The sequence below is a fragment of the Ruditapes philippinarum genome, unplaced genomic scaffold (assembly GCF_026571515.1).
Source record: "Ruditapes philippinarum isolate M1 unplaced genomic scaffold, ASM2657151v2 ctg2466_1_1_1_1, whole genome shotgun sequence".
NCBI classification, from domain to species: Eukaryota; Metazoa; Mollusca; class Bivalvia; order Venerida; family Veneridae; genus Ruditapes; species Ruditapes philippinarum.
In genome coordinates this window covers 179,260-206,333 of record NW_026852979.1, presented here as the reverse complement: position 1 = coordinate 206,333, position 27,074 = coordinate 179,260, and the positions used below count along the sequence as shown (strand labels likewise).

Here is a 27,074-nt window from a genome sequence, read left to right as displayed (position 1 = left end):
AATATAGAAACGGGAATGACGGCGAGAATTAATCTGGCGAGATTTTGCGAGAAAACTTCAAAATAATAGCCGCGAATATGTAAATAAAAGAATTACGATAATGTCATCGAAGAAAAGGGCAGTTAAAGGGATTGATGATGCCGTGAAGTATTTTGTTAATGGTAAAAGCAAGCATATATTTAAAAATGTTTTCATATGAGATATTTTCCTGTTTTACATTGGTTTTCGCGACCCATCCTAATTTTTTTGAAACTGTCCACAACATCCAAATGCTGATATGCGCTAGTTTCACAGTCATTATCTCTTCCTATACGCTTATATACTATGTTTAGACTAATGGAAAAAGCCAGAACAATGTCATACAGCCATAGTCACTAATAGTGACACTATTTGTAATATGAAAAAGGCAAAGCCTCAAAGCCAGCTCGATGTACTTTTAACGTGAAATAGTATGAAATAATCGCTCATTTTTATTTCAAATGCAGTGACGAGTGCGTGTGACGTCACACGTACTGTGTTAAATATGGCTCCGCCCCTGTCGTTAAATGAATAACGAGTTTTGAAAACGTTGCTAAAACTTTGTTTGTTTGTTTTATTTCAAGCGAAAAAGTGAAATAAATGTAAAACTTAACATGTCTGCAACATTAAAATAGCGTACTTGATTTGATTGTTTTGCACGTGCTGTTTGGCGCTACATTGTGACGTCATGTAAAAAATACTTTAAACGTCTGTACAGCGTTAACGACTGAATAAAAGATATTGGTGTTCGGATTCATTTTCTTAGTTAGATCATTTTCTTTCATTCTAGATAGTTTTCACAACAAAATTCTACACAAAATTGTTTTTATTTGTAAGATTTTTCAAACAAAATGGCCCCTTCAATGTGAAAATACATGGGGAGATAATAAGAATGGCGAGTGCATTGTCGCAGAATAATGCACGCTTCGGGAGAAATTTCCGATAGTGTTAGAATGTTTTGTTTCTTCAAAAAGAGGAGGTTATGTACATTTAATGAAATCTGGCAAAACCTATGTACAGGAAAAGTCGGTTAAAACAATCGTTCATTTTACATTTTCCGTTTTAAAACTGTCATTCGATATTTTATACACAGCTTCCGTTATTCTGGTTCCCTGTCGAATTATTGTTCTCATAGACGTGCGCGGGTGACCATTCTGCACATCCGTTTTCAGTCAGAATTCCTCAGTTTTTATCGTTATCTTTAAATTCGAAAAGTTGCGATGTGTCCAGTTTGGTACTTCGGACGAAAGTTTTCAAAACCATAACTTAGCAGGTACTCGCGTTACCGTAAAGCTCGCTTTGCGAGCAGGCCCTTCCGGCCAGCTCGTCGAGCTCGCTATAATAATTAATAAAACTCTATGTTCTTGTCCATTCGTTACTTCTTTTGAAATATTGCACATGCATAATGAACATCAGATCTACAGACAATACAATTTGTTCAAATTCAAAATTCGGGTAGAAATTGCCGCGGGCAAGTGAAATTTGAAAGCAAATTGCCCGGTGGGCAAGTGAATTTTCGTTATGCCTTCTATTGGCTTTGATATCCTTTGCCGGTAATACTTTTCTTTCCGTTCATATTACTGTCAAACAAGTGTATTTTAAACTATTTCTGATTGAAGTTGAGCTGCTATCAACCAATCAAACTAGTAAAAAAAAGTCTTTCCATTCGTCTTTCCTTTCAAAATGTCGGGCGGCGCCGAAAGTTTTCTCATTTTTAAAAAAAAAGTCAACAGCAATTAAAGAAAAAACCACGGCAAAGAAAGAATCTGATTTGCTTCAAATAAATAGCATAAAATCACAAAAATTCAAGATGAGTTATGTCAATAAAGACTGACACAACTGCAAGGTTCAAGAAAGAACAGAAAAATCGTGCAGTTGAAATCTACTCCTTTGAATCCTGTACGCTGTTTTTTTTAGTCTTTAACTGACTGGCGTCAACTCATATGCAATATATTCAATTTTTTAAGACAAAATTTGTCACCAGTAATCTTTTTTACACAAATCTTGACCAAAACTCATAATAGTCTTGAACTGTTGTTAATTCATTTTCCCTTCTCATCTACAGCACGGATTTATATAAATCTGTGCCTACAGCAATGTTTAAAAGTATTCTATTATTAAACAGAATAAAATAATCCATAAAATATTAAAAATCCTTTTTTGATAAATCACAGCATTAATTTTAGAAATATTGTGTAACTATAAGTTATCTGAGGTCAATCTATGTCATGCCTAATTTACCGACCAAAACAAAGAAAAAAATTCCTTAGGTGAAACATACAGAAAATGACGTATATTTCGTCTGACAGTTCTTTGAACCAATCAGTGCTCTGACCTTTATGATTACTGCATGCGGTGAGTCCCTTTGATGTGACAGATGATTAAACTTAAAATAAATTCCAATGCAAACAGGGAGGATAGAAATCAGACAGATCAATTTAAATTGAGTATATGGACTTGGAGCAACTTGTTTTTAAAAAATGAAATAAATTTGAAAGGTACGTAACTAGTTTGATAATGCAAACATTGATATTTTACATTGTTTGAAATTAAATCCTATCACAATTTTCAACAATCAATGTACTGTTTCCTTTTTAAAGTTGTAATAGGCAATAAATATTTTTTTAAAGTGATAGCCTCTGAAAGTTAATACTTTTTAAAAGTCACATAGAATAGGGCCTAATTATTAAAAGCTTTAACAGATCATGACTATTCTGGTGGACCTTAGGCAACCTGTGAAGATGTTTTCCAAGTTCCTATTTAACTTCAAGCCCTGGCAGTCTTATAGTCCAGTACATACATTTCACAACTCCAGGAAGAATTAAGATTAAAGAAAAATTGCTATTTTTAAAGTTCATTGAGTTTTAATCTCAATCTATCACATTGAAAATTTTCAAAATGTTTTTGAAAATAACAGCAGTTTTTCAAAACTGCATTAGTCAATTTGAATCAAGGCAATATCCATAATCCTGCATGTGATCTAAAAAAAACTGAAATCAGATCACTGCGTACCCCTTGTTAATCTACTTTTTTGATGTGAGGAATCCCTGATTTTCTAAATTAAATCTCAGGGATTTCTATGGGATCCCTGGCAAAGACAGTTGTGTCGACCCCTAGACTATTGTGAATTAGCAAAAAAAAAACATATACAGTAGGGAATTTAAGACTATTTTACTATCTGAGGCATAAGTTGATATGATCTGCAATAAATCTTATTTTTACCCATAATTTCTGCTTTGATTATTAACAATCTTCACATTTAAGATCGGGCAACCAGCTTTTCCTGGGGGCAAGTAGATTTGCAAAGTTACTTGCCCTTTGGGCAAGTGAAAGTCAAAACCTTAAGTAAACCCCTGCAGGGCATCTCTGCATGACAGCCATCCATGACTTGTCTTTCTCAGCTGCTGGGTATTTACTCAAAGATGTGAAATTATTTATTTGATATATGTATGACACTAAAATAAACTTAAGCATGGATTAATGTAAGAACTAACAGTACAGAACAAAATCCATGAGAAACTTTAAATGTCAATGTTCCAAAAAAAGGGCTTATGCAGCTTTTCATGAAATGGCTTTAATGTGTCATAGTAAAGGTTCCATGATAATGCCATTTGTGCATATCTGTGGATGTTTCTAAATTATAGATGCCATTGTTACAAAAAGGGCTTATGCCACTTTTCACTACTCTGCATTTCTTGCATTTTTGACACAATCATTTCACGAATGAAGTATTGAAATTAGCAAAGTGCGTTTCCTGTGGGGCCTAAATTAAAAATAGCTTTGTTTGCTGTCTCCCGACCGACCCTAAAAAAACGCTGCGCTCCGAAAAATTTTATTTGCTCTCGCCGACCATTTTTTTTTTTTTTTTTTTGGTGCCGCATATTTTTACCGATATCCGTTCAATAACGGCGTGTAGTATTCTGGTTCCCGCGTATTATGCGTCACGTGTATCGACTATCAAGTACCGCCGGGTAAAAGTCGATTGTGTACACATCCGTTACAATTTTGCAAAACGAAAGTTAGAAGATCTTCAAGAAGACGAGTATTTTATCATCTCGTCAACATTTATTATTACGTTTATTCAACTTTGTTGAAAAATAACCTCCACGAGAATGAATTTGTCTGGGCATGGGTCGATCTGTTGAATGACGTCGAGGATTTTTACCCGAAAAATCGGACGTTCTTACGGTATGCTTAAATACTGGTTTGGGTTAAAAACTTACTGAGTGCTCATGTAATCGACTTAAAATAAAGTTTTTGTAAATAAATAAAGTTTCTTGTATGTACTCACTCATTTATAAGTACCAGTATTTATTTAATAATCATTTTCTTCAACCAGCAAATGCACTAGACTCTAATCTTATTGTTTTCAGTACCACCTGTCTTAGTATTTGAACCATTTCAGCACTCGTTTATCACATTTTCTCATTATTGCAGGGCTTTAAGAATAGTCTTCAAGTGGCTCAAAATGCAAGGCACTGAATGCGGATAAATCAAGGTGTATTTACTCCAAGAATAAATTGACAGGGAAACATGATCTCTAAAACACAACCTTGAGAAATTTGATTACAACTGTGTTTCAGTCATTACAGTTGATGGTTAGTATTGGTATTGCACATTGTTGTGCTTATTTTCTTGAAATAGTGATGTCAAAATGTTTTTACATAATCAACTGAAAGTAGAAACCTGATTTTATTCTTTCTTACATATTTCCCATGGTGTTTGTATAATTAAAAAAGTTAAAATAATTGCATTTTTGGCAAAATCTGTATTGCATTAAGTCTAGCCTTCTGTCTGTTTTCATAGGAGATGCTCTGCAAGGGAGAGTGTTTGTATGACTGCAGATGTCATGCCAATCTCACATGGAGTTCCCTTACTGTGCCTCCAACATTGGACGACCAGATATTTGTGCCCATTGTGATGAGCCAGAAGCACAGAGAAATCCAGAACTGTTAACAAAGTTTAGGATTGTACTTCCAGTTTATGAGCAATGCATCAATGTCCACAAGAAAAATATTCCCCATAGATGTCCTATAAAAAATGAATACTGTGAACCTAAATTTTGTTGGTATACTGTGGCTTAACTGTTTACTTGTCTGAAGTTGCTTAGTGTTTGAAGTTGTTTTTCTGGTTGTGTTACTAACTATTCATTTCAGTGAAAATAAAATGTAAGCAGACTTTAAACTGTTGATGTATAATGATGCCTTTTGTTGTTCAGTAGTTATTTTGCATAATATATTTGAGTATATTTGTGTGTTTTAGTCATCCTCTCACATGTTGGGTGAATGTTTGAAATTTTGCAATTGTTACATGTATTTTTATTAAAAAGAACTATACTTCTTGTATTGACTAATTGAAAGATATACAAACTGAAATAAAAAGTAAGATAGATCAATTTTAAAAATTTTTATTCGCCTTTTTATTAAACCGTTTTTTCCAATAAACAGAATCAAACCAAAAACATGTATGTATTTCCAAAAAAAAAAAAAAAAAAAAAAATCCCTACCTACCTACCCAACTCTAAAAAGTAGGGTCGGGAGACAGCAAACAAAGACTTTTTTTAATGTGGCCTGACCCAGTCATAATCTACCTTAATTTGATGTCTTTTCCTTTAATTATTTCTGCTATTAGTACTGCCATTCCATTCAAATCGGCAATTATTGTTTGAGAATCCAAAATTTATTCATTTCCGGTAACTGCATGTATGTATAAATTACCAACTGATTCTATGTCGTTATCAGCACATTTTCTGTCAGACTTTTAACTGTTCTACAATTAGTCACAGTATCCTTGATTTAGACATGTATTATCTGGGTTAAAACAAATGATTTGTGCATGCAGATGCTTTTCTCACAATGACAAACAAACCATGAAAGATAGGAGCTTTAATGGCCAAAATACCAAAGTGTCTGCAATAAACAGACGTCTGACAGTTTAAATGTTTTAATGCAAATACTTGGTTCTTCCTTAGAAGATTTTTTGTTTGCAACTGCAAAAAGTGAGATATTGAAGTTAACATGTGAAATCAAACAGTTCTTAGATTTACTTCTGTAGTTTTTACTTTTTTTTTTTTTAATTTGACCCATGGTAATTTCAAATGACCCCCATATTGTTGGAGGTTCCTTGATAACCTCCGTATGTACACATCTGCAGGGCTCGACACTAACTATGGTCCGTTAGTCCGAGGCTACCTTTTTTCCTCAAGGACTACCCGAGTTTCCAAGCTGGGTATCCTGTCAGGCTACTCAAAATTTCAGTGACCTGATGTCTCTAAATTCACTAAAAATAATAATAAAATAACAATTTTTAGGCTATGATTCAAAACGAAAGATGAAAAGTATGCGACATGCTTGGATAGATAAAATTGGTTTATTTAATGCTGATATTGATTTATTAAGGGATTTCGGGGAAATTAACGGATGATGCAATTACAATGTATACCTCAGTGCCTGAAGGCATGTCGTGCGCTAAATGTTTACAATCATAAGCGACCCAACGGATAATTATCTACTAGAAAGATGAATTTATCTTTCGTTTTGAATCATAGCAAAAAAAATGTTATTTTATTATTATAAGTAGGCAGAGGTGTTATCTAAATTATTCTTGCATATTATAAATATTACATAAAAAATCCATTTTCTTTTTTCAGCGACATCAAAGCAGAAGTTTAAAGGAAATGAAGAGTTATTATGGGCCCTGGAGTGTATAGAGGAGACTTCACTAAGGACAGGTCTTTCCCCAGACCATATCAAAACCCTCATAGATGTTGCTGCATCTGGTATTCAAGGTATATCTAAACTTTTGCTATGAACTCTCTTAACTTATAGTAAAAAATTTGTAGTGTTCAATTTCTTGGCATCAAAACTCCATACCAGTGCTAAATAGTGATAAATATCGTTGTAACTGATATTATTTCTGAAAGTTATTCAGACTGTATAATTTTATTACAATTACATGTATTTATATTTTGAGAAAATTAAAATTTATGCTATTTTTCAATTTATACAGTAGAGACAGTGTGTAAGAGGCTTATTAAAGCACTGATACCTAACTCTGTGGTCCCTGAAAAGGCAGCCATTAGTGTCATCTCCTGGTTGTGTACACGAAAGCCTTCAATCAATATACAGGTATGGAAATATTAAAGTATCTGATTAACATGAAAGACTTAGGTTTCTTAAATAGAAGTGATAAGTATTGTTCAGTAGGGTTAAATGCTCTAGTAGTGTAATGTATTGTGTATTGGTTGCGTAATGTAAAGACTGTGCATTGTACAAGATTATTTTCCATCAACTTTAAATTATATTAAAATCAAATGCAAACCTTTTTTCCTCATATAACTTAAAATCACTGAATATATTGAAATCAATTTCAGAGCTTGCCCAGAGTTTGTTTCTTTATTTAATTATGCCCCCATTTCGAAGAAAAGGGGGTATATTGCTTTGCACTTGTCGGTCCGTCGGTACGTAGACCAAATGGTTTCCGAGTGATAACTAAAGAACCCTTAGGCCTAGGAACTTCAAACTTGGTATGGTGATTGGTCATGACAAGTAGATGACCCCTATTGATTTTGGGGTCAAGGGGTCAAAGGTCAAGGTCACATTGACCTTGTAAGCAAAAACGGTTTCCGTTCAATAACTAAAGAACCATAAGGCCTAGGAACTTCAAACTTGATATGGTGATTGGTCATGATCAGTAGATGATCCCTATTGATTGTGGGGTCAAGGGGTCAAAGGTCAAGGTCACATTGACCTTGTAAGCAAAAACGGTTTCCGATCAATAACTAAAGAACCTTAAGGCCTAGGAACTTCAAACTTGATGTGGTGATTGGTCATGATCAGTAGATGATCCCTATTGATTTTGGGGTCAAGGGGTCAAAGGTCAAGGTCACATTGACGTTGTAAGCAAAAACGGTTTCCGATCAATAACTAAAGAACTTTAAGGCCTAGGAACTTCAAACTTGGTATGGTGATTGGTCATGATCAGTAGATGACCCCTATTGATTTTGGGGTCAAGGGGTCAAAGGTCAAGGTCACATTGACCTTGTAAGCAATAACGGTTTCCGATCAATAATTAAAGAACTTTAAGGCCTAGGAACTTCAAACTTGGTATGGTGATTGGTCATGATCAGTTGATGACCCCTATTGATTTAGGGGTCAAGGGGTCAAAGGTCGAGGTCACATTGACCTCTTGGGTAAAAACGGTTTCTGATCAATAACAAAAGAACCCTTAGGCCTAGGAACTTCAAACTTGGTATGGTGATTGGTCATGACCAGCAGATGACCCCTATTGATTTTGGGGTTAAGGGGTCAAAGGTCAAGGTCACATTGACCTTGTAGGTAAAAACGATTTCCGATCAATAACGAAAGAACCCTTAGGCCTAGGAACTTCAAACTTGGTATGGTGATTGGTCATGACCAGCAGATGACCCCTATTGATTTTGGGGTTAAGGGGTCAAAGGTCAAGGTCAAATTGACTTTGTAGGTAAAAACGGTTTCCGATCAATAACTTAAGAACCCTTAGGCCTAGGGACTTCAAACTTGATATGGTGATTGGTCATGATCAGTAGATGACCCCTATTGATTTTGGGGTCAAGGGGTCAAAGGTCAAGGTCACATTGACCTCTTAGGTAAAAACGGTTTCCGATCAATAACTAAAGAACCCTTGGGCCTAGGAACTTCAAACTTGGTATGATTATTGGTCATGACCAGTAGATGACCCCTATTGATATTGGGGTTAAGGGGTCAAAGGGCAAGGTCACTTTCACCTTGTAGGTAAAAATGCTTTCAAATCAATAACTTAAGAACCCTTTGGCCTAGGAACTTCAAACATGGTATGGTGATTGGTCATGACCAGCAGATGACCTATTGATTTTGGGGTCAAGGGGTCAAAGGTCACATTGACCTTGTATGTTAAAACGGTTTCCGATCAATTAACTAAAAACGCTAAGGCCTAGGAACTTCAAACTTTGTATGATGATTGGTCGTGACCAGCAGATGACCCCTATTGAGTTTTGGGTCAAGGGGTCAAAGGTTAAGGTCATGACCAGTAGATACTTGATAACCCTTATTAATTGTTTGATCACTGGGTCAGAAGTCATAATAACCTTATCACATGACTAATTGGCTGCTGATAGGGGGCATACATGTTTTACAAACATATCTTGTTTACATAAATTTACATTTATATTAAAATATCTTCTATATTTCAGAAAATGACATGTGATTGGCATTTCATCAGATATAGATATATGCCTTGTTTGTTTCAGTGTCTACTGTTAAGATGGCTGCTTGTGATCTTTGAGTATATAGATACGAGGGATAATCTACATGCCATGTATGGTGTTTTGTTCCATTTCTTACATTATAGAATACTAGTGAGTACAATTTTTTATTACTTTTTATTTTTCATTTGAGAAAGCTGTCTCAGCTGGGTTCTGGAAAATTAGTGGTGCTTTATATTTGAAATAATTACACATAATTATAGTGTAAATGAAGTTTTTCTCTTCTAGTACAGCCAGACAGTTGTCATAAGACTGTACAATGACTTAAAACTTTACAGCTAACAACTAGTTTTTCCAATTTTTTTTTTTAAACAGATTACTAGTATATTCCTGTAAAATAAGTTCTGGTTGTTTAACTTGTTTTTTGTTTTTATGATAAAGAAGGCGAATGAATAATTTTATACAACTTTCAAAATCACTAATTGTTATACCCTGTGTTCATGTAAATCATCATGTTTATTTATAGACACCATATATCTGCCACTTACTGTACCTGTTGACAAGGAAGGAAGATGTTAAACTGTTCAGAGTTAGGTTCCTTATACAATATCAAAAGGATATGGTACGTAATTCACTGTAATTTTTATGAAAATCATTCTGTTTTTCCTGTGGATAGGTGTATCTATCAGATAAGATCCTAACATGGCAACAAAGCCAGTGCTATCCATCACCCAAATCTTCATATACACATATTTTATGAAGAAAAATTCTTCTAAAATGCTATCAGTATATGAATTAAGGGTGATGTGTTTGTTTACCAAAATGTCGAGTGAGTTTTCTTACCTGATCAGACAGCACAGATTCCAGCAAATCTTAGTCTGCACTGGTTACATGGGTATCAGTGATTAATCTAGATGTGCGTCTTGCGTAAAATACGCATAAAAATAAAAAAAGACGCACAGTTTCAAAATATGTGCGTTCAATTTGACGCATGAAAATCAGGTGGTTTATAATCCAAAATATCACGATTAGTGATTTTTATGTACTGTTTGATTACTTTAATTTCATCAGTTGAATAATTTTTCAATTTCTTCAGTTGAATAATTTAATTTCCGATGATTACTTGTGCAAGACTTATCCCCCATTTGCTTGAAACGTTAAATCTCTGTGATCGGTAACCGCCCATTATCGGCATTAGCCAATCAGAGCGTCCATTTTGCATGAGAACGAATCGCCTACAATGGTGAAATATGCAGAGATCTGCCTGCACCATTGGCGCTAGAAAATGAGAATGGCACAGGAAAATCGTCAGCAAAGGGCCAAGGGTGCATCTAAAATCTGTACCAGACTTATATTGTATGTTATTTAGTCATCCAGACAAAACTCAGGTACCAACAGCAACAGGTTACCCATTCCCCTGTAATTACGCATATTCTTGAGTTTATCCATTTCCCTATAGCATTTTTCCAAGTTATCTACTTACCTTATCCCTTTCCCACATTTTCTACTACCGTAAATTTAATCCAATAAAGCAAACAAAAAATCATTAATCTACTTAATATTTTAAATAAATATCGGTAACTGAAAAAAAAGTGTTGCTATTTAAAGAAATGCTGTAAGTTCGGTATAATCTGACAGGTGTGTAAATTGAATTCCCCTAAGGTCACTCAAGTTCACGCGGAGTGTAAAAAAAAGATGTCTATTACGTCATCAGAATATTTGACAGGGTGACTAACCAATCAGGGAAACATTGTGCATGACTTTTTTTCATGATCAAAAGGTCTGTCTGTGCTTTCTACACAGAGGCATACAAGGAGCAATAAAAGTCGTCAGTATGTATACAGTGTGATAGGGACATTTTGTGCAAATTACGAACAATTAAAATGGATAATGCACAATATTAGACATAAGTAGTAAGAAAATATAAATTATGCAAATTAGATTTTTGAGCAGCCAATAAAAATTGTTTTGCCTGCAATTAATATTAGTACAAAAAAAAAAAAACTTTTTTATACACTTTAATTATTTAATCGCTTGTTTTAAAAACATGCAAATCATGTCAAGGATCTGCTATTAAAAAAATTTCTGCTAAGACGCATTTATTTTGCTACATGACTCATTGATTTTGCTAAAGGACTCATTGTTTTCAAACATGTGCGTCATCCGACGCATTGTAAAGAATTTCTAGATTAATCACTGGGGTATATTTAGCTGCAACCTGTGTTAAAAGTGCTTTGTACAATACAGAATTAAATTTTTGCCAAGTGCCTAGCCGCTGAGGTTGTTCAAAGTAGTTTTTCAGTTGAGTACTGGCCCAAACATACTATTGAAAAGAATACTGTTAAATAGCCTTTAAATCCTTAGATACTGTATTTTGTTAAATGTGAGTGTTTATGGTTTGCAATTCTGTTAGACTTTTTTGCCCTTACCAGTCCTTTCTTTTTATTTCAAGAGAAATCAAGTTTACCTGATTATGATGAAATAATATATGAAAACTGTAAAATCATATATACAAATTATATATTTTTCAATGTTGACTTTGTTTTTTGCAGGGACCTCAAGCATTTCTGACTGGCCTCTTGTCAATATATCGACACTATTATCCCAGCTTGGTGCATGTTGTTAACACACGTTCTTACAAGGTACATGTCGTTTACATATTGAATTTCTGTCACCATAATCTGTGTTATAAGTGTCCCAGGCCAGCAGGGTTTTTAATGTAAAATCTTAGATTCATAATTCAACAACTACGCTACCGAAAATTGGCCACCAACCTGAAATACATGTAGCTTTAGTCTATGGTATTTAAATTCATTTTGAATTTCCTACATGTAAAGAAAACAATTTACTTTGACTCTGAACTGTATGATATCAGGACCACGCATTAGATGCAAAATTACACTACATGCTGGTATATGTATTTTCATTGAAAATACAGTTTTTTTCTATAAAGAGTTTTGTTTTTATTGCTTTTTGGTGTCTCTCTATTCAGCGATAATGCAAGATGTTTACATTTATCACGGGGATAATGAGTGGGTAATAATTTCCTATACTGTAACATGTGTTACATATATTGTTAAAAAAAAAGACTTGGTTAAGTTAGTAACAAGTTCATTTTAGTTCAGTTGTGACAATGTCTTGAAGTTTATTTGAACTACTCAGTCTGCAAATGTTTACATTGATAAAATCAATCAAAATAAAATTGCTAGTGTTGGTGATATTGTTCGTAGTTTATTCTCCTGATCACCACAATAAGCCACTTTGAACTCACCAGAGCAAAATTGGTTGTGATGACTACATGTAGTTGACTACAAAGTTTAAAATAAGATCTGTCTTCTCTTTTTTTTCCAAAGTTTTTAATCAACGTTTTGTTTGTTTCAGTCATTTTTCCCATCATATGACAGAAAATGGAGTGCAACAGTACGCCAAGTTCGGGAACAAAATGGACTGCCTCCAAACGTGGATGTCAGCTGGGAGAAAGCTTTGCTAGAGAGACTGCATCCAACAGGGCAAGCTTTAGATCTAATGCCTGTATGTACAATGGTTTATGTATTATAGCAGGGTCCTTAACTCTTTATTAGCCTCAGCAAAACTTTAATCTATAATTAGCTGAGTTTAAGCTTGCTATAAAAATTAACTAAGAGGAAGACTTAATTCTGCTTTTTGAATCAAAATATGTGCAGGCACTATGAATGGCCAAAAAGAAGCTCAAAGTCATTATAGGCATAGACCATCCTGTAGGTAAAAATGCATTAAAAACAAGCCCTTGATTATGTCATATTTATAAATCAATATCAATGAAAATTCTGTTTAAATATTTATATAAATATGGTTCTGTGATACTGAAAAATCCATGTTATACTATAATTGTGCTGCATAAAATTTTTACACAAATATGCTTAATTAAATCATGTTTGTTATATTTTCAGTCAAGAAAAAGAAGGAAAGTTGACCCTATACCAGTCATACATTCCCTGACATCTAAGACAAGCTACAAGAAAGATACACTAGCTCATTCACTAGGGATACGTACTGTACCATTTATACTGATACACTCATTTAAAGATGTCCTTGATAACCTTGATTCTATAGAGGTAGGTGAAATCAAAACCATGTCAGTTAAAAAAATTTGTAGTCAAAACTAATGAATTGAGTATAAAATGTAGAATTTTTAAGAATATCATAATGAGCGTAAAAATTCGCAAAAGGACACTATTATAGACCTTTCTGTTATCTGTTAGCCTCTAGGATTTCAACTAAGCTCAAAGATGATGAGGGAACTATGCCCTATATTTTATTTTACACATTGTAAATATCACAAAAAGGATCCTTGTAAACTTTTTATCTATCTGGATACACAAAGTTCATTTGTTATATTTCAGTTTCCTAGTCAAATTGGTGCCGTATTGAGGTCAGACACATTAAAGCATGTGATGTCATATACGAAGGACCACATAGCTGAGGCAAGGTTTCAGTTCTGGGTTGCTGAAACTTTGCAAGAAGGTAAGCTATGGAGATTCCTAACATATAGATATTAACCCTTACCCTGCTGGAACCAAAATTGATCACCAGTATAGAGCTGGACTGGCCTGCACTTTCCTACAGTTTGACCAGGCTCTATACTATTGGCTGGCACAACTTCAAATTTTCATCTATATTCCAAAAAATGCTGATGGACAGTCCCAATAATGTAAGCTGGACAAGTCCATTTAAGAAGTTCAGGAGATAATTGGTTAACTTATCTTATTAAGGTCTACAATAGGCAATTTTCTATTAGTATTTCAAATAATGATAAAAACAATAGCAATGTATCATTCAAATTTTCTTACAAAATGCTGGTTGATAAAGCATTTAATTGATTTAGAATGAACATTTATCTGATAAATAATAATATTTTGTACTAGAACTATATCTGCTATATAAATATATGTAACATCAGATCATGTATCTCACAGTTGCCAATAACTCGCATGTATAATTATTTCATAGTTTGTCGTTGTGTCTGATACTATATACTATCAATGTAATTATTCAATTTATTACAAACTTTCTATTATAGGACAATTCACTTTAAGGTATTAATTTTACTTACAGAATTGGTTGATACATTAAAACAGAAGAACAAGGAAAGAGTGACAACTCTGCTACAACTATTAAAATCATTCTCAGACTTTCTACAGGTATGACTGTTTGAGTTTCAAGTTTACCCACTATACTAAAATTACAGTAGAACTTCTATGAGTCGAACTTCGATTAGTCGATTTTTTCGATGTGTCGAAGTAAAATGAAAGTCCCGATTTTTTCCCTTATATATTCCTTATAAAAACTTATTGATGAGTCGAGATTTTATGTGTCGAGTTTTTCGATGTGTCGAAGTTTTTTCGTGGTCCGTATAGAATAAATCTAGTACAATTTACCACAAATAAGTCGAAGTTCTTCGGTTATTTTGACACCTTCGACCTCGAGGCATTTTCATACCTTTTCTGGTCGCGAAGACAATTTCCGATCAACTTTAGCGACAGGTGTTAATTACACAGTCGAGTGTTCAAACAGCCTTTGTATGCGTTTCAATGTGTGAAAAAATGCTTTAATCATTACTATTTTAATTGCCGTAGCGGTATTTGAAAGAACATGTAAACAGTAAGAACTATCATTTGAGTTCTTCCGTGACCCGGTGTCGCGTGATAATCACACGCGAAATATTTACTGTCAGCTGGTTAAGTTATTGCCCTTTCGTATTGTTACACCTTTTGTAACTTCATTGTATACGTCAACAGGGAGTCCAACTCATTAGCCGTGAAAATTTACTTAACATGTCATATTTATCATTGTATAATGTAAAATATCAGATTAATGAATGAAAGAAAAACATGAAAAAGGTTACGTTATATATCTTATAATTAGGGCTATTCACGGGTTGAAATCGTGTCATGAAATTCAGACCGATTCATGAGTCGAAGTCCCGATGTGTCGAAGTTTTTACGCAAGTCCCTCCAACTTCGACTTACTGAAGTTCTACTGTACTATATGTAATATTGACATTTTGTCTCTATTTAAGTGTGTCAAGGAGGGATCATGGATATGTGACATAATGTGAAGACAATCAAAATCTTAGAAACTAAGATGAAACTTCTTGCAGCCTGCATTAGTTTGTAAGAAATAGGGACATAATTTGTCACCTTTCTTGTCTTCATTGGACAAATGATTTTCTCAAACTGAACACAGCTTTCAAAATAAATTTTACATACAGATCATTTACCTAATTTTTAGCTCGACTATTCGAGAAGAATAAGTAGAGCTATTGTAGTCACCCGAGCGTCTGCGTCGGCGTAACCACTTAAAATATGTTAAAGTTTTTGTAATACTTCAAATATTTTCAAAGTCCATTGACATATGGCTTTGAAACTTTGCACACTTGTTCACCATCATGACCTCAACCTGTAGACAGGAGGAGGTAACTCTATCAAGCATTTTGACAGATTTATGCCCCTTTTTCGACTTAGAATTTATGTTAAAGTTTTTGTAATACCTTAAATATTTTCAAAGTCCATTGACATATGGCTTTGAAACTTTGCACATTTGTTTACCATCATGATCCCAACCTGTAGACAGGAGGAGGTAACTCTATCAAGCATTTTGACAGAATTATGCCCCTTTTTGGACTTAGAATTTACATTACAGTTTTTGTAATACCTCAAATATTTTCATTTAAGTTCATAAGACTTTGAAACATGTTGAAATCTTATACTCTTTTGTTTTATTTATTGCAATTTTGGTATACAATGTACCTTAAATTGTATAAAGCCGCTACAAAAATAATTGTTTTAATTTAAGAAAAAAGAATACTTAAAAAATGAATGTATGATATGAATATGATAGTAAATTGACTTAAAAGTGAATGACGGATGCACAAAATCATTGCTAAATGGATAAAACCATAATTGAATAGCAGTGATATCTTGTTTCGGAACATTTTATTATGCTCCCTGAAAAAATTTCGGGGGAGCATATAGTCGCCGCCTTGTCCGTCTTTCCGTCCGTCCGTCCGTCCGTCCGTCCGTCCCCTTTTCTTGTCCGGGACATAACTTTGAAACAACAAGAGGTATCAACATGAAACTTTGTATGTAGATAGATCTCATTGAGTAGGTGTGCAGTGCACAAGAACCGTAACTCTGCCTTGCCTAATTTTTGAATTATTCCCCTTTGTTTATTTTACACTTTGAACTTTGTCCGGGACATAACTCTGTTTATTTTACACTTTGAACTTTGTCCGGGACATAACTCTAAAAGTATAAGAGGTATCAACATGAAACTATGTAGGTAAATAGATCTCATTGAGTAGGTGTGCAGTGCACAAGAACCGTAACTCTGCCTTGCCTAATTTTTGAATTACCCCCCTTTGTTTATTTTACACTTTGAAATTTGTCCGGGACATTACTCTAAAAGTATAAGAGGTATCAACATGAAACTTTGTAGGTAGATAGATCTCATTGAGTAGGTGTGCAGTGCACAAGAACAGTAACTCTGCCTTGCCTAATTTGTGAATTATCCCCCTTTGTTTATTTTACACTTTGAACTTTGTCCGGGACATAACTCTAAAAGTATAAGAGGTATCAACATGAAACTTTGTAGTTAGATAGATCTCATTGAGAAGGTAGGCAGTGCACAATAACCGTAACTCTGCCTTGCCTAATTTTTGAATTATTCCCCTTTGTTTATTTTACACTTTGAAATTTGTCCGGGACATAACTCTAAAAGTATAAGAGGTATCAACATGAAACTTTGTAGGTAGATAGATCTCATTGAGTGGGTGTGCAGTGCACAAGAACCGTAACTCTGCCTTGCCTATATTTGAATTATTCCACTTTGTTTATTTTTATACTTTCAACGTTGTCCGGGACATAACTCTAAAAGTATAAGAGATATCAACAAGAAGCTTTGTAGGTAGATAGAAGATAGATCTCATTGAGTAGGTGTGCAGTGCACAAGAACTGTAACTGTGTCTTGCCTAATTTTTCAATTATCCCACTTTGTTTATTTTACACTTTGAACATTGTCCGGGTAATAACTCTAAAACTATAAGTGGTATCAACATGAAACTTTGTAGGTAGATAGATCTCATTGAGTAGGTGTGCAGTGCACAAGAACCATAACTCTGCCTTGCCTAATTTTTTAATTATCCCCCTTTATTTTTATTTTTACACTTTGAACTATGTCCGGGACATAAATCGGAATGTATAAGAGGTATCAACATGAAACGTTTGTAGGTAGATAGATGATAGATCTCATTGAGTAGGTGTGCAGTGCACAAGAACTGTTACACTGTCTTGCCTACTTTTGGAGTTATTGCCCTTTGTTCATTTTGACACTTTGAACTTTGTCTGGGACATTACTCTAAAATTATAAGAGATATCAACATGAAACTTTGTAGATAGATAGGTCTCATTGGGTGGAAGTGCAGTGCTTAAGAATCATTACTCTGCCTTGCCTTATTTTGAAGAAATTGCCCTTTGTTTATTTTTACTTTTTGACTTTTGTCCTGGACATTACTTTAAAACTATTAGAGATATCAACATGAAACTTTGTAGGTAGCTAGATATAATTGGATAGAACTGCAATGCTTAAAGAACCTAAACGAAGCTTGGTCTAATTTTGGAGTTATTGCCCTTTGTTCATTTTTACACTTTGACTTTTACCCAGGACATAACTCTGATATCATCAGGAAACTTTATAGATGGATAGATCTCATTGAATAGAAGTGCAGTGCAAAAAAACATAACTCCGCTTTGCCTAATTTTGGTACTTTCCTGTGTCCAGAACCTTCTCGGGGAGCATCACCCGGTTCAACCGGTTCTTGTTCTATTTTAACATACAATATTATGTTTGTTAAATTACAGAGAGCTTTTATGTTAGAACTCTTTCAAGAATCGATCATTAGATTTTGAGAGCAATTTAATTATTTACTGTTGATAAATTTTGATAAAACATTTCATGAGATATAGCCTCCTACCCTTTAATCATATTAAATATATATCATGATGCACATATTATAATGAAAAAGGAGTGGTATATATTGTATAATAATGTTCTTTTAGTGTAGGTGGGTATCCCAGCAAAGTGGTATATATTGTGAGGGTATCCCAGCAAAGTGGTAAAAATTGTGTAAATAATTTGATTTTATGTTTATATACAGGAGGGTATCCCAGCAAAGTGGTAAAAATTGTGTAAATAATTTGATTTTATGTTTATATACAGGAGGGTATCCCAGCAAAGTGGTATAAATTGTGTAATAATGTTGTTTTTGTATGTATATACAGGAGGGTATCCCAGCTGTAGATATTGTGATGTCAGAATACCTTCAGTCATGGAGTGGTCAACATTATACAAAATTCATTCTAAAACTTGTCTCAAGATTTCGTCTCTACTCTTTCTCATGTAAGTATCTAATATAGCATATAATTATATATATTTCCTTAAAGTGTCCCACCTAGTTGTGTAAACACTTTATTTAATGGAAAAAAAAAATAAGAAAAATATTTTTTAGTACTTTTTTTAGTACTTTTAAGAATAAGTATAGAAATAACATATACATATCAAAGTTATATAAATGCAAGCTTTTACAGAATATACTATTTTTTCTCTCGCCATATGAAAATTTTCCCATTCACTTCAAATGAATTATGCAGAATGAAAGAAAAAGAATCAAACTCTGGCTGTTGTCACAAAATGTGAAAATTAGGGAACCGTAACTGGAGAAAAGGCTTTATGTATATAAGTCAGTGTTTTCAATTTATGCTTTTATTGCAGCAATGAATAGAGCAGTACTAGAACCACTGAGAAAACTCTTCTTTACATCATCTATCTATTTTAAGGTATGTATAACTTTAGTTATGTATTTTTTAGCAGAAGTTTTAATGGAAAAAGATATTGTAATTAAGTTTGAAATAAAGATAGCTTATGTGAAGGGATTGCTTTTTGGCTTCCTAGGATCAAGGTCACTGTTGAATCCTACAAGGTATTTTAAGTTTCTTTCATGTGAGGAAGCTCTCCACAGCTATCTTACAGAAGGTTGGTGGATCTACTCGGGTGACAGTTTGTGTCTTAAATAATGCATATGGGAACACCTTAGGTCTTCCCCCATAAAAAAGTTTGGAAGTGCACCATACATCCTTTACAGTGTAGATGTGTAAATGAAAGACTGGACTTTTCTTACAATGGATGTTTGATTTATACTTAGTAGGATGCCATTGAGATAGTTTAGATAAGTTTTATGACTTATTTGTTCACTTCTGATACTCAAAAAAGGATGGAAAGTTTTCTCTTATCAGAAAACTTGTAAAGTTTGCCATTTGGCTTTGACATTGATGACATGCATTATATAATTCAATAAGATATTATTATTGTATAAGTTCAGTGTTTTATTTGATTATTTTCAGTGTAAAGTGATCATGTGTTTAACAGAGTTATTAAGGAATCATGCAGCTAATGAATGGCCGCGAAGTCTTGAAGTTAGTGATACAGATTCCTCGTAAGACACTCTTGTTTGTTTGTTTTTTTAAGATAATTAACCTCACCTTGCTAAATTTGTGCTTAATTAGACTTCTTTTGCAATGACCTCACAACAGTCCATTAGGATTTTGAAGGATATTATATCAGAGTACTAAACATTCAGCATTCAAATGGTATATATGATTTTTCAGGAAAAAAATGGACAACTGGCCTGGGTCTATGATGTTGACAAAGGTCTGTGGTTACTGCCAATGTAGGCAGGTTGGTTTGGCTGCTACAAGGGCAAATGTACTTGGCTGCTACAGTTTGTCTAACTGCTTCAAGGGCAAAAATTTAAAAAAAAACAACAAACAAACAAAAAACAACAAAGATCATACAATTGAATTTGTTTCCAATTAGCTTTTATGTTAAACAAAAAAGAAACAAAAGAAAGTTTCAAGCATGGTATGGTAAATATAGAATAGAATGATTCAATCAATTATTTTGTGTAATATTTCAGGTTATGTCTATTTAGCTATGATGGTGAAGAATTTTCAAGTGTAGATACAATAAAGAACTTTATACATTTTGTGAGCAAGATGATACTTGCTGCCTGTGTGTCAGAGACTCAAACCGCATTGTTTGAACTTTGTGCACTCGATTTTCTGGAACTGGTAAGTAGGAAAATGAAAAAGTTATGAACAAAATGTTTTTTTGGCGTCTTTTTCCCAAGAAATAGTTAAACAATTTATTGATTTTTAGCTCGACTTTTCTATGAAAAGGGGAGCTATCCTACTCGCCCCGGCGTCGGCGTCGGCGTCACACCTTGGTTAAGTTTTTCGTACCACCCCACTTTATTTCAGAAGTATTACAAGTATGGCTTTGAAACTTACCATACTTGTTCACCATCATAACCTCCATCTACAGACAAGAGTACATAACTCTGTCAAGGTTTTTGACAGAATTATGGCCCTTTTTTGACTTAGAAAGTGTATTGAGCTTGGTTAAGTTTTTTGTACCACCTCACTTTATTTCAAAACCATTGGAAGTATTGCTTTGAAACTGACCATACTTGTTTACCATCACGACCTTCATCAACAGACAAGAGGACATAACTCTGTCAAGGTTTTTTGACAGAATTATGCCCCTTTTTTGACTTAGAAAATACATTGAATATGGGTTAAAATCCACTTATTGCCTTAACCCTTTGAGATATTGCTTTGAAACTTTTAATTGCTATTTCACATCATTACCCCCATCTGTACGCAAGAGAAGGTAACTCTGTCAAGGATTTGTTTTAAAAATTAAGGCCTTTTATCGACTTAGAATCTTGGTTAAGTTTTTAGTACCAGTCCACTTTTTGACTGAACTGTTTGAGATATTAATTTGAAAGTTGGAATACTTGTTTACAATCATGATTCCCAAACATGTCCAGGAGAAGGTAATTCTGTCAAAGATTTTATTTGAATTATGGCCCTTAACTGTCAATGTTTTGTATTATAGGCAAGCACTAAAAAACTCAACTCAGTTTTTTTTTCTTTCTTACCAGCCCTCTTTTGACTTAAACATTTCAAACTTTGCTGCAGTGTTCAAGGGTATCACACAATTCAGTAAAATAATTCTTCACTAAATATCTTAATGCTCATGGCCATTGTTCACTTTAAAAATACAGAGATTCTTGTATTGCCTTTTACTGCAAAAACTTTTTTTATTGGCAAGCAATAAAAAAGTCGAGCGCGCTGTCTTACGGACAGCTCTTGTTGAAACATGTAGTTAATTGTTGGATGGATATGTTGAATGATTGTCCAGATTGTCCATACCGTATAAGTACTTATTTCTGCGGGCTTAAAATTCTGCGATTTTGGTTAAAATAAGGGGTTTTAAATTTCTGCGTATCTTATTTCTGCGGTGTCATCATTCTCGCATTGATGTTTTTTATTTCTGCGTTTTAATTTAGACATTTTTACAAAATTAACCGATACAAACAGACAACATTTCAAGATATGTTGATGTAACATGTACATTACTTCCGGTAAACATGCAGACGACTTATTATGTGTGTTCATCGTGATCACCATGTATCGGTATATAAAATATGATAAACAAGATCAACAAGGAAAGGCGGCGTTCAGTGAACGCAATAAACAAAAATCAACAACGTGCAATGACAACAATTAATTGTAATACTGCATGTGTATAAATATGAAGTGTGAAAAATAAACAATGGTAATATCGCACGTAGACACAATATATTGTACAAATGCAAAAGGGTATGTTTATTGCAAACGTCAAACTAAAATAGTTTTATTTCTAAAATAAATCAAGCTTAGGGTGAGCGAAAATCATACAAACATGACATTTTTTAAAACAAAAAGAACAAGTAAAGTAACTTTTCTTTCTAATATTTTATTCATGACGGATACATAAAGAAAAATTATTCCCATCTACAAAAGCTGATAACGGTACATGGTAATGTAATTATACAATACCGGTAGTTGACATAATCCGACATACATGTAGACATGGCGAAAGGCTTAATTTTCTGTGGTTTTTAAATCTGCGGTGTCGTTATAAATCGCAGAAATAGCAGAAATAAAGTTCCCGCAGAAAAAAGTACTTATACGGTATTTTCTACCTAATGGAAAAAAAGAATTAAAAAAGAAATGGAAATGGATAGCTGCCAATCTTATTATAATCATACTTAATTTATTATAAAGCTGAAAACTTATTTTAAACACAAGCCTGCTTCATGTACTAATTAGAAATTGTGTTATAATTATATACCACAGCATGATCTTGGGTCAAGGTGACCTGAAGCCTAAAATCACGCAAGTTGCAGAGTAACTGCAACTTTAAAACCCAATTAAATGAATAGATTATAGGAAATGAAATTTCTTTTGCTTGAGACTACTGAAAGTCTTTCTTATTTTTATCACATAACTGTGCTGTTTTAGTGACTCCGTACATATGGTATTGCACGGCTGTGCATATATTTTGACATGACGTACTTTGCGAAATATAAACATAGCATTAAGACTTGCAAAATTTTAGAGTTACACAATAGGTGCATCAATGAAAAATGGTTCTTTAGAATATCAAATTCGTGTAAATTCATTATTGAATTTATTGAACTCATTGAATTAAATAATATTATGCTTGCCAGAGGCTCGCATATTATAATTTTATTCAACTTGTTCACTAAATTCAGTATTAAACTTACACTCATTCAATATACTCTATGTATTCTGTATTGTTGTTTTTCTTTATTTCAGGCATCAAATTTACATAAGGAGTATCAGGTACCATTTGTAGTATTGGTAGAGCCTAGATTGTTTGAGAGATTACTGATTAGTCACCATCCATTGACGGTATCTAGAGTGTGTCATGTCATCTGCAGGTGTGTAATTCATATCTAGTAGTTAAATGTCTAACTTGCATGTTGGAGGTCAGGGGTTCAAATCCTGGTCTTGCAAAACCTATGACCAATATGAAAAATGGTGCAACATGGTTTTAAACCCTTGTCTCATAATATGCCCTTTAAAGGCTAATTTTCTTTATTAATTTTACCTCAGGAAAATTAATTTCTATCCTCACTTTCACTTTTGTACATGCAAATCATTTCTTTATTAATGCTTAGATATGTATATTGATATGTTTGTCAGAACAATTATAAGTTTAATCACATAAATGAGCCGCGTCATGACAAAACCAACATAGTCGGTTTGCGACCAGCATGGATCCAGATCAGCCTGCGCATCCGCGCAGTCTGATCAGGATCCATGCTGTTCGCTATCAGTTTCTCCACTTGTAATAGGGTTGATAAGCGAACAGCATGTATCCTGCGGATGTGCAGGCTGGTCTGGATCCATGCTGGTCGCAAACGCATTATGTTGGTTTTGTCATGACGCGGCTCAAATAATTATAGGTACAAGGAGAATTTTAACATGCTGAAAGCCGGGCACAAGTCGGGAGGGGTGGAAGTTATACATGGTAAAGAAGAGAGCCGAATGATTCGCGTGTGTAACCAGTTAATTGTTGATTTCTGTAATACACTGTGGAGATACAAGGCGTTTACTTCTACAGGTTTGTTTGTTTATCTCTAGGGTCTTCTTTCAGTTTGGTTAGATTTTCATTCCTTAGCCTGCTGGAACAGAAAGTGGTCAGTGTTTGCTACCATTATAGAGCCAGGCCAGCATGCTTATTTGTGCAGTTTGACAGGGCTCTTATCAGTTATGTTGGTGGCTCAGTTTTAGTATTTTGATATTGAAATCCGTTTAAATGGATTGTTCTTAGTTCAATGCAGAGGGAATTCATTACTATTACACTAATTCAATGGGTTAAGGGTTAAGTCACAGTGGTAAAAAACAGGTGTTCCTCAATGTATAATTTATTGACAAGAGCAACCTCTGGTAGCATGATTAGCTATTAGCCTATGATACAGTTTGAAAAAAAACTTTGAAATATATTTGGAAGCTTTAATGTGAAAGTATAAAATTATTAAAGAGCTTTAATGTTTGATAGAAAAGTACTGAACACAATAAACATTGCAGATAATAAATGCCATATTTTCATAAACATATTGCATATAAGAATTCTATATTTTAATAAACATATTACAGATAAGAATTCTATATTTTAATTAACATATTACAGATAAGAATTTCATATTTTTATACATATTACAGATAAGAATTCCATATTTTGATAAACATATTACTGATAAGAATTCCATATTTTTATAAACATGTTACAGATAAGAATTCCATATTTTAATAAACATATTACAGATAAGAATTTCATATTTTAATTAATATATTACAGATAAGAATTTCATATTTTAATAAACATGTTACTGATAAGAATTCCATATTTTAATGAACATATTACAGATAAGAATTCAATATTATAATAAGCATATTACAGATATGAATTTCATAACCACTGCAGATAAAAAATTCATATTTCAATAACCACTGCAGATAATAATTCTATATTTCAATGTACATATTACAGATAAGAATTCCAATATTTTAATAAACATATTACAGATAAGAATTCCAATATTTTAATTAACATATTACAGATAAGAATTCCAATATTTTAATAAACATATAGATAAGAATTTGATATTTTAATAAACATATTACAAATAAGAATTCAATATTTTAATAAACATATTGCAGATAAGAATTCCATATTTTCATAAACATATTATAGATAAGAATTCCATATTTTCATAAACATATTACAGATAAGAATTCAATATTTTCATAAACATATTACAGATAAGAATTCCATATTTTGCTGGAATCGTGATGATGTAGACAAGGAGAATGTAGATACAGAATGTAGTGTAGAGGAAAGTCTCTCATTGTTTATGCACCCTGCACTGTTACCCTACACCATCAAATATGTACAAAAGGTAAGCTTTTATTCTCATGGTTTCTGTTAGTCAGGGAATCGACCAGTATCGACTAAATATTGCCAATAACAAGGCCAAATACCCATGATTTAAAAAAAAAACTGAGCCTTCATTTAAAAATCCTATGGGTCAAATCAGGCCTTTTTGAAATTTATAGGGTCAAAGGGTCATTTCAAGGGTCAAACGGACACCCTGATTCTGTTTACCTTATACATTCCAATATTTGTAGAAGACACATTTTAGTCTGTTACAGTATAAAATATATACAGCAGGCTGAATCTATTCTGTTTGGAAACATCAATATGCTTTCATTTTGAAATGTCATAACCAAATAGGTCAAAATTAATCAACTTTTAAACAAGTTCCCCTATAGATATATAGTAGCCACAGAGAGTCTTCAAAAGCATTTCTCCTTGTCACTATCAGTACAAATTTTGAAATAGTAATTATTTTTTAAGAATAAGGAAATTACCCAGCAAAATTATCAAAGGTTGTTTTGCACTAAGGTTATGAAAGGGTGATGGTTGTATATTGCCAAAGGATGTTTTTTCCTGTTTTTGACGGTGGTGTTGGTAGTTTTCACTCCAGATCACCACAGTAAGCCACATTGAACTTGCCAGAGCTCAGTTCAACCACTGCATCATCCCAGGGCAGGCTGTCAAGCAGTTTACCAGTACTAGTTGCCTTCATTTTTGCAAGGAACTAATAATTTCTGTTCATGCCTGAGCAGATGTAGTGCGAATGAATCATGGGATTTCAGGATTAATCACAAGGAAAGTGACCTGCACCGTCTGGGAAGCGAACCTCAATCACCCAGTTCACAGTCCAACGCTCTACCTATTGAGTTAATCGGACGATATTTCCTGCTTCTGATTTTAGAAATAAATTTTGTATGCATTAAGATGAGGACTAAAGGAAAATTTATTCTTTTCACTTATATTACAATGTACGCCCCAATCTTATATAAATCTGTACTTCATCTTACTTAACTATAACAAAACCATACAAGGTAATATGTATCCCACCACTGATAAGGCTTTCCTTTCTTTTTTTCAGACACATTTGGAGCCTAAATTGAATTTTGCAGACTTAAAGGTTGGTGATAATTTGAATTTTTATAGTCTGCTTACAGTAAAATGGACTAAGCTGTATTTGCGTTCATGCATGTATATACCATGTACCTTATAAATGACTGAAGAAAAAAAAAAAAAAAGTACATGTAGCCATTCAGTTATAGTACTTGATTCTTTCTTCTTTTATATCTGAAATTAAAGATGTTTTGGTGTTTTATCATAAAAATATTTTATCATAATATATTTTATATGATACTTTGGCTCTATATAAGACACATCTGTTTTTCTTTTTAGAATATGAAAAGAGATTACCTTAATCACCTAGATCGCAACCATTTCACTGGTCTTTCACAGTTCATTGCTGCATTTATACGTAGCAAGTCAGCGTCCCTGACCAACACACAGGTGATGGGAATAACTCAGACAATGTCTCAAACGTTACAAACGCCCTCCAAACACGAGAGATCAGCTTTTGGATTTTGATGACTGTCGTGTTAATTGATGAAGAAATAGTCTGTGAAGGCTGGTTATAATAATGACAAACTTAAGTGATATTGTAGCACTTGTGTTGATGCATTCTGACTTACCTTGAAGTATATCTTGCTGCTCAAAATGCTGTATCCTTTATCAAGCTTACAGAACCTGCATTTAACAATGGACACTTTTCAAAGCAGGGCAAATCCATGGCACAAAGTCAGTGGTGAAAGATTTCAGGCAACAGACATGAAACATGTTGCAGACATGTAAAGATTGATTAATCAAATGCTCATAAATTTGGAGTATTGTGATTGTTGTGGTGAGAAGAAGAAAAAAAACTGAAAAAAAGATAATCATTGATATATAGGATTAATAA

General features: G+C 33.5%; 1 protein-coding gene and 1 long non-coding RNA gene across 3 annotated transcripts; both read left to right on the top strand.

The window, feature by feature from the left end:
- LOC132730030 (centromere protein I-like) lies at positions 1-27,074 on the top strand. Of its 2 annotated transcripts, none has more exons than XM_060715886.1 (19): positions 1-161; positions 6,668-6,805; positions 7,027-7,145; positions 9,284-9,391; positions 9,765-9,860; positions 11,791-11,880; positions 12,620-12,769; positions 13,168-13,332; positions 13,621-13,741; positions 14,333-14,418; positions 18,556-18,673; positions 19,046-19,110; positions 19,675-19,766; positions 20,247-20,400; positions 22,999-23,123; positions 23,652-23,809; positions 25,012-25,148; positions 26,205-26,243; positions 26,516-27,073. In XM_060715886.1, exons 1-19 carry the CDS (start codon positions 101-103, stop codon positions 26,702-26,704), a joined length of 2,211 nt encoding a protein of 736 aa, XP_060571869.1. In that variant the 5' UTR covers positions 1-100; the 3' UTR covers positions 26,705-27,073. The 2 variants fall into 2 exon arrangements, with proteins under 2 accessions (XP_060571869.1, XP_060571861.1); XM_060715878.1 differs by lacking the exon at positions 1-161 and adding an exon at positions 2,227-2,516 and having other exon boundaries at positions 26,516-27,074.
- On the top strand, positions 3,781-5,588 carry LOC132729936 (uncharacterized). The gene is made up of 3 exons (XR_009625694.1): positions 3,781-4,206; positions 4,456-4,616; positions 4,825-5,588. It is a non-coding gene; the product is annotated as an uncharacterized LOC132729936 (long non-coding RNA).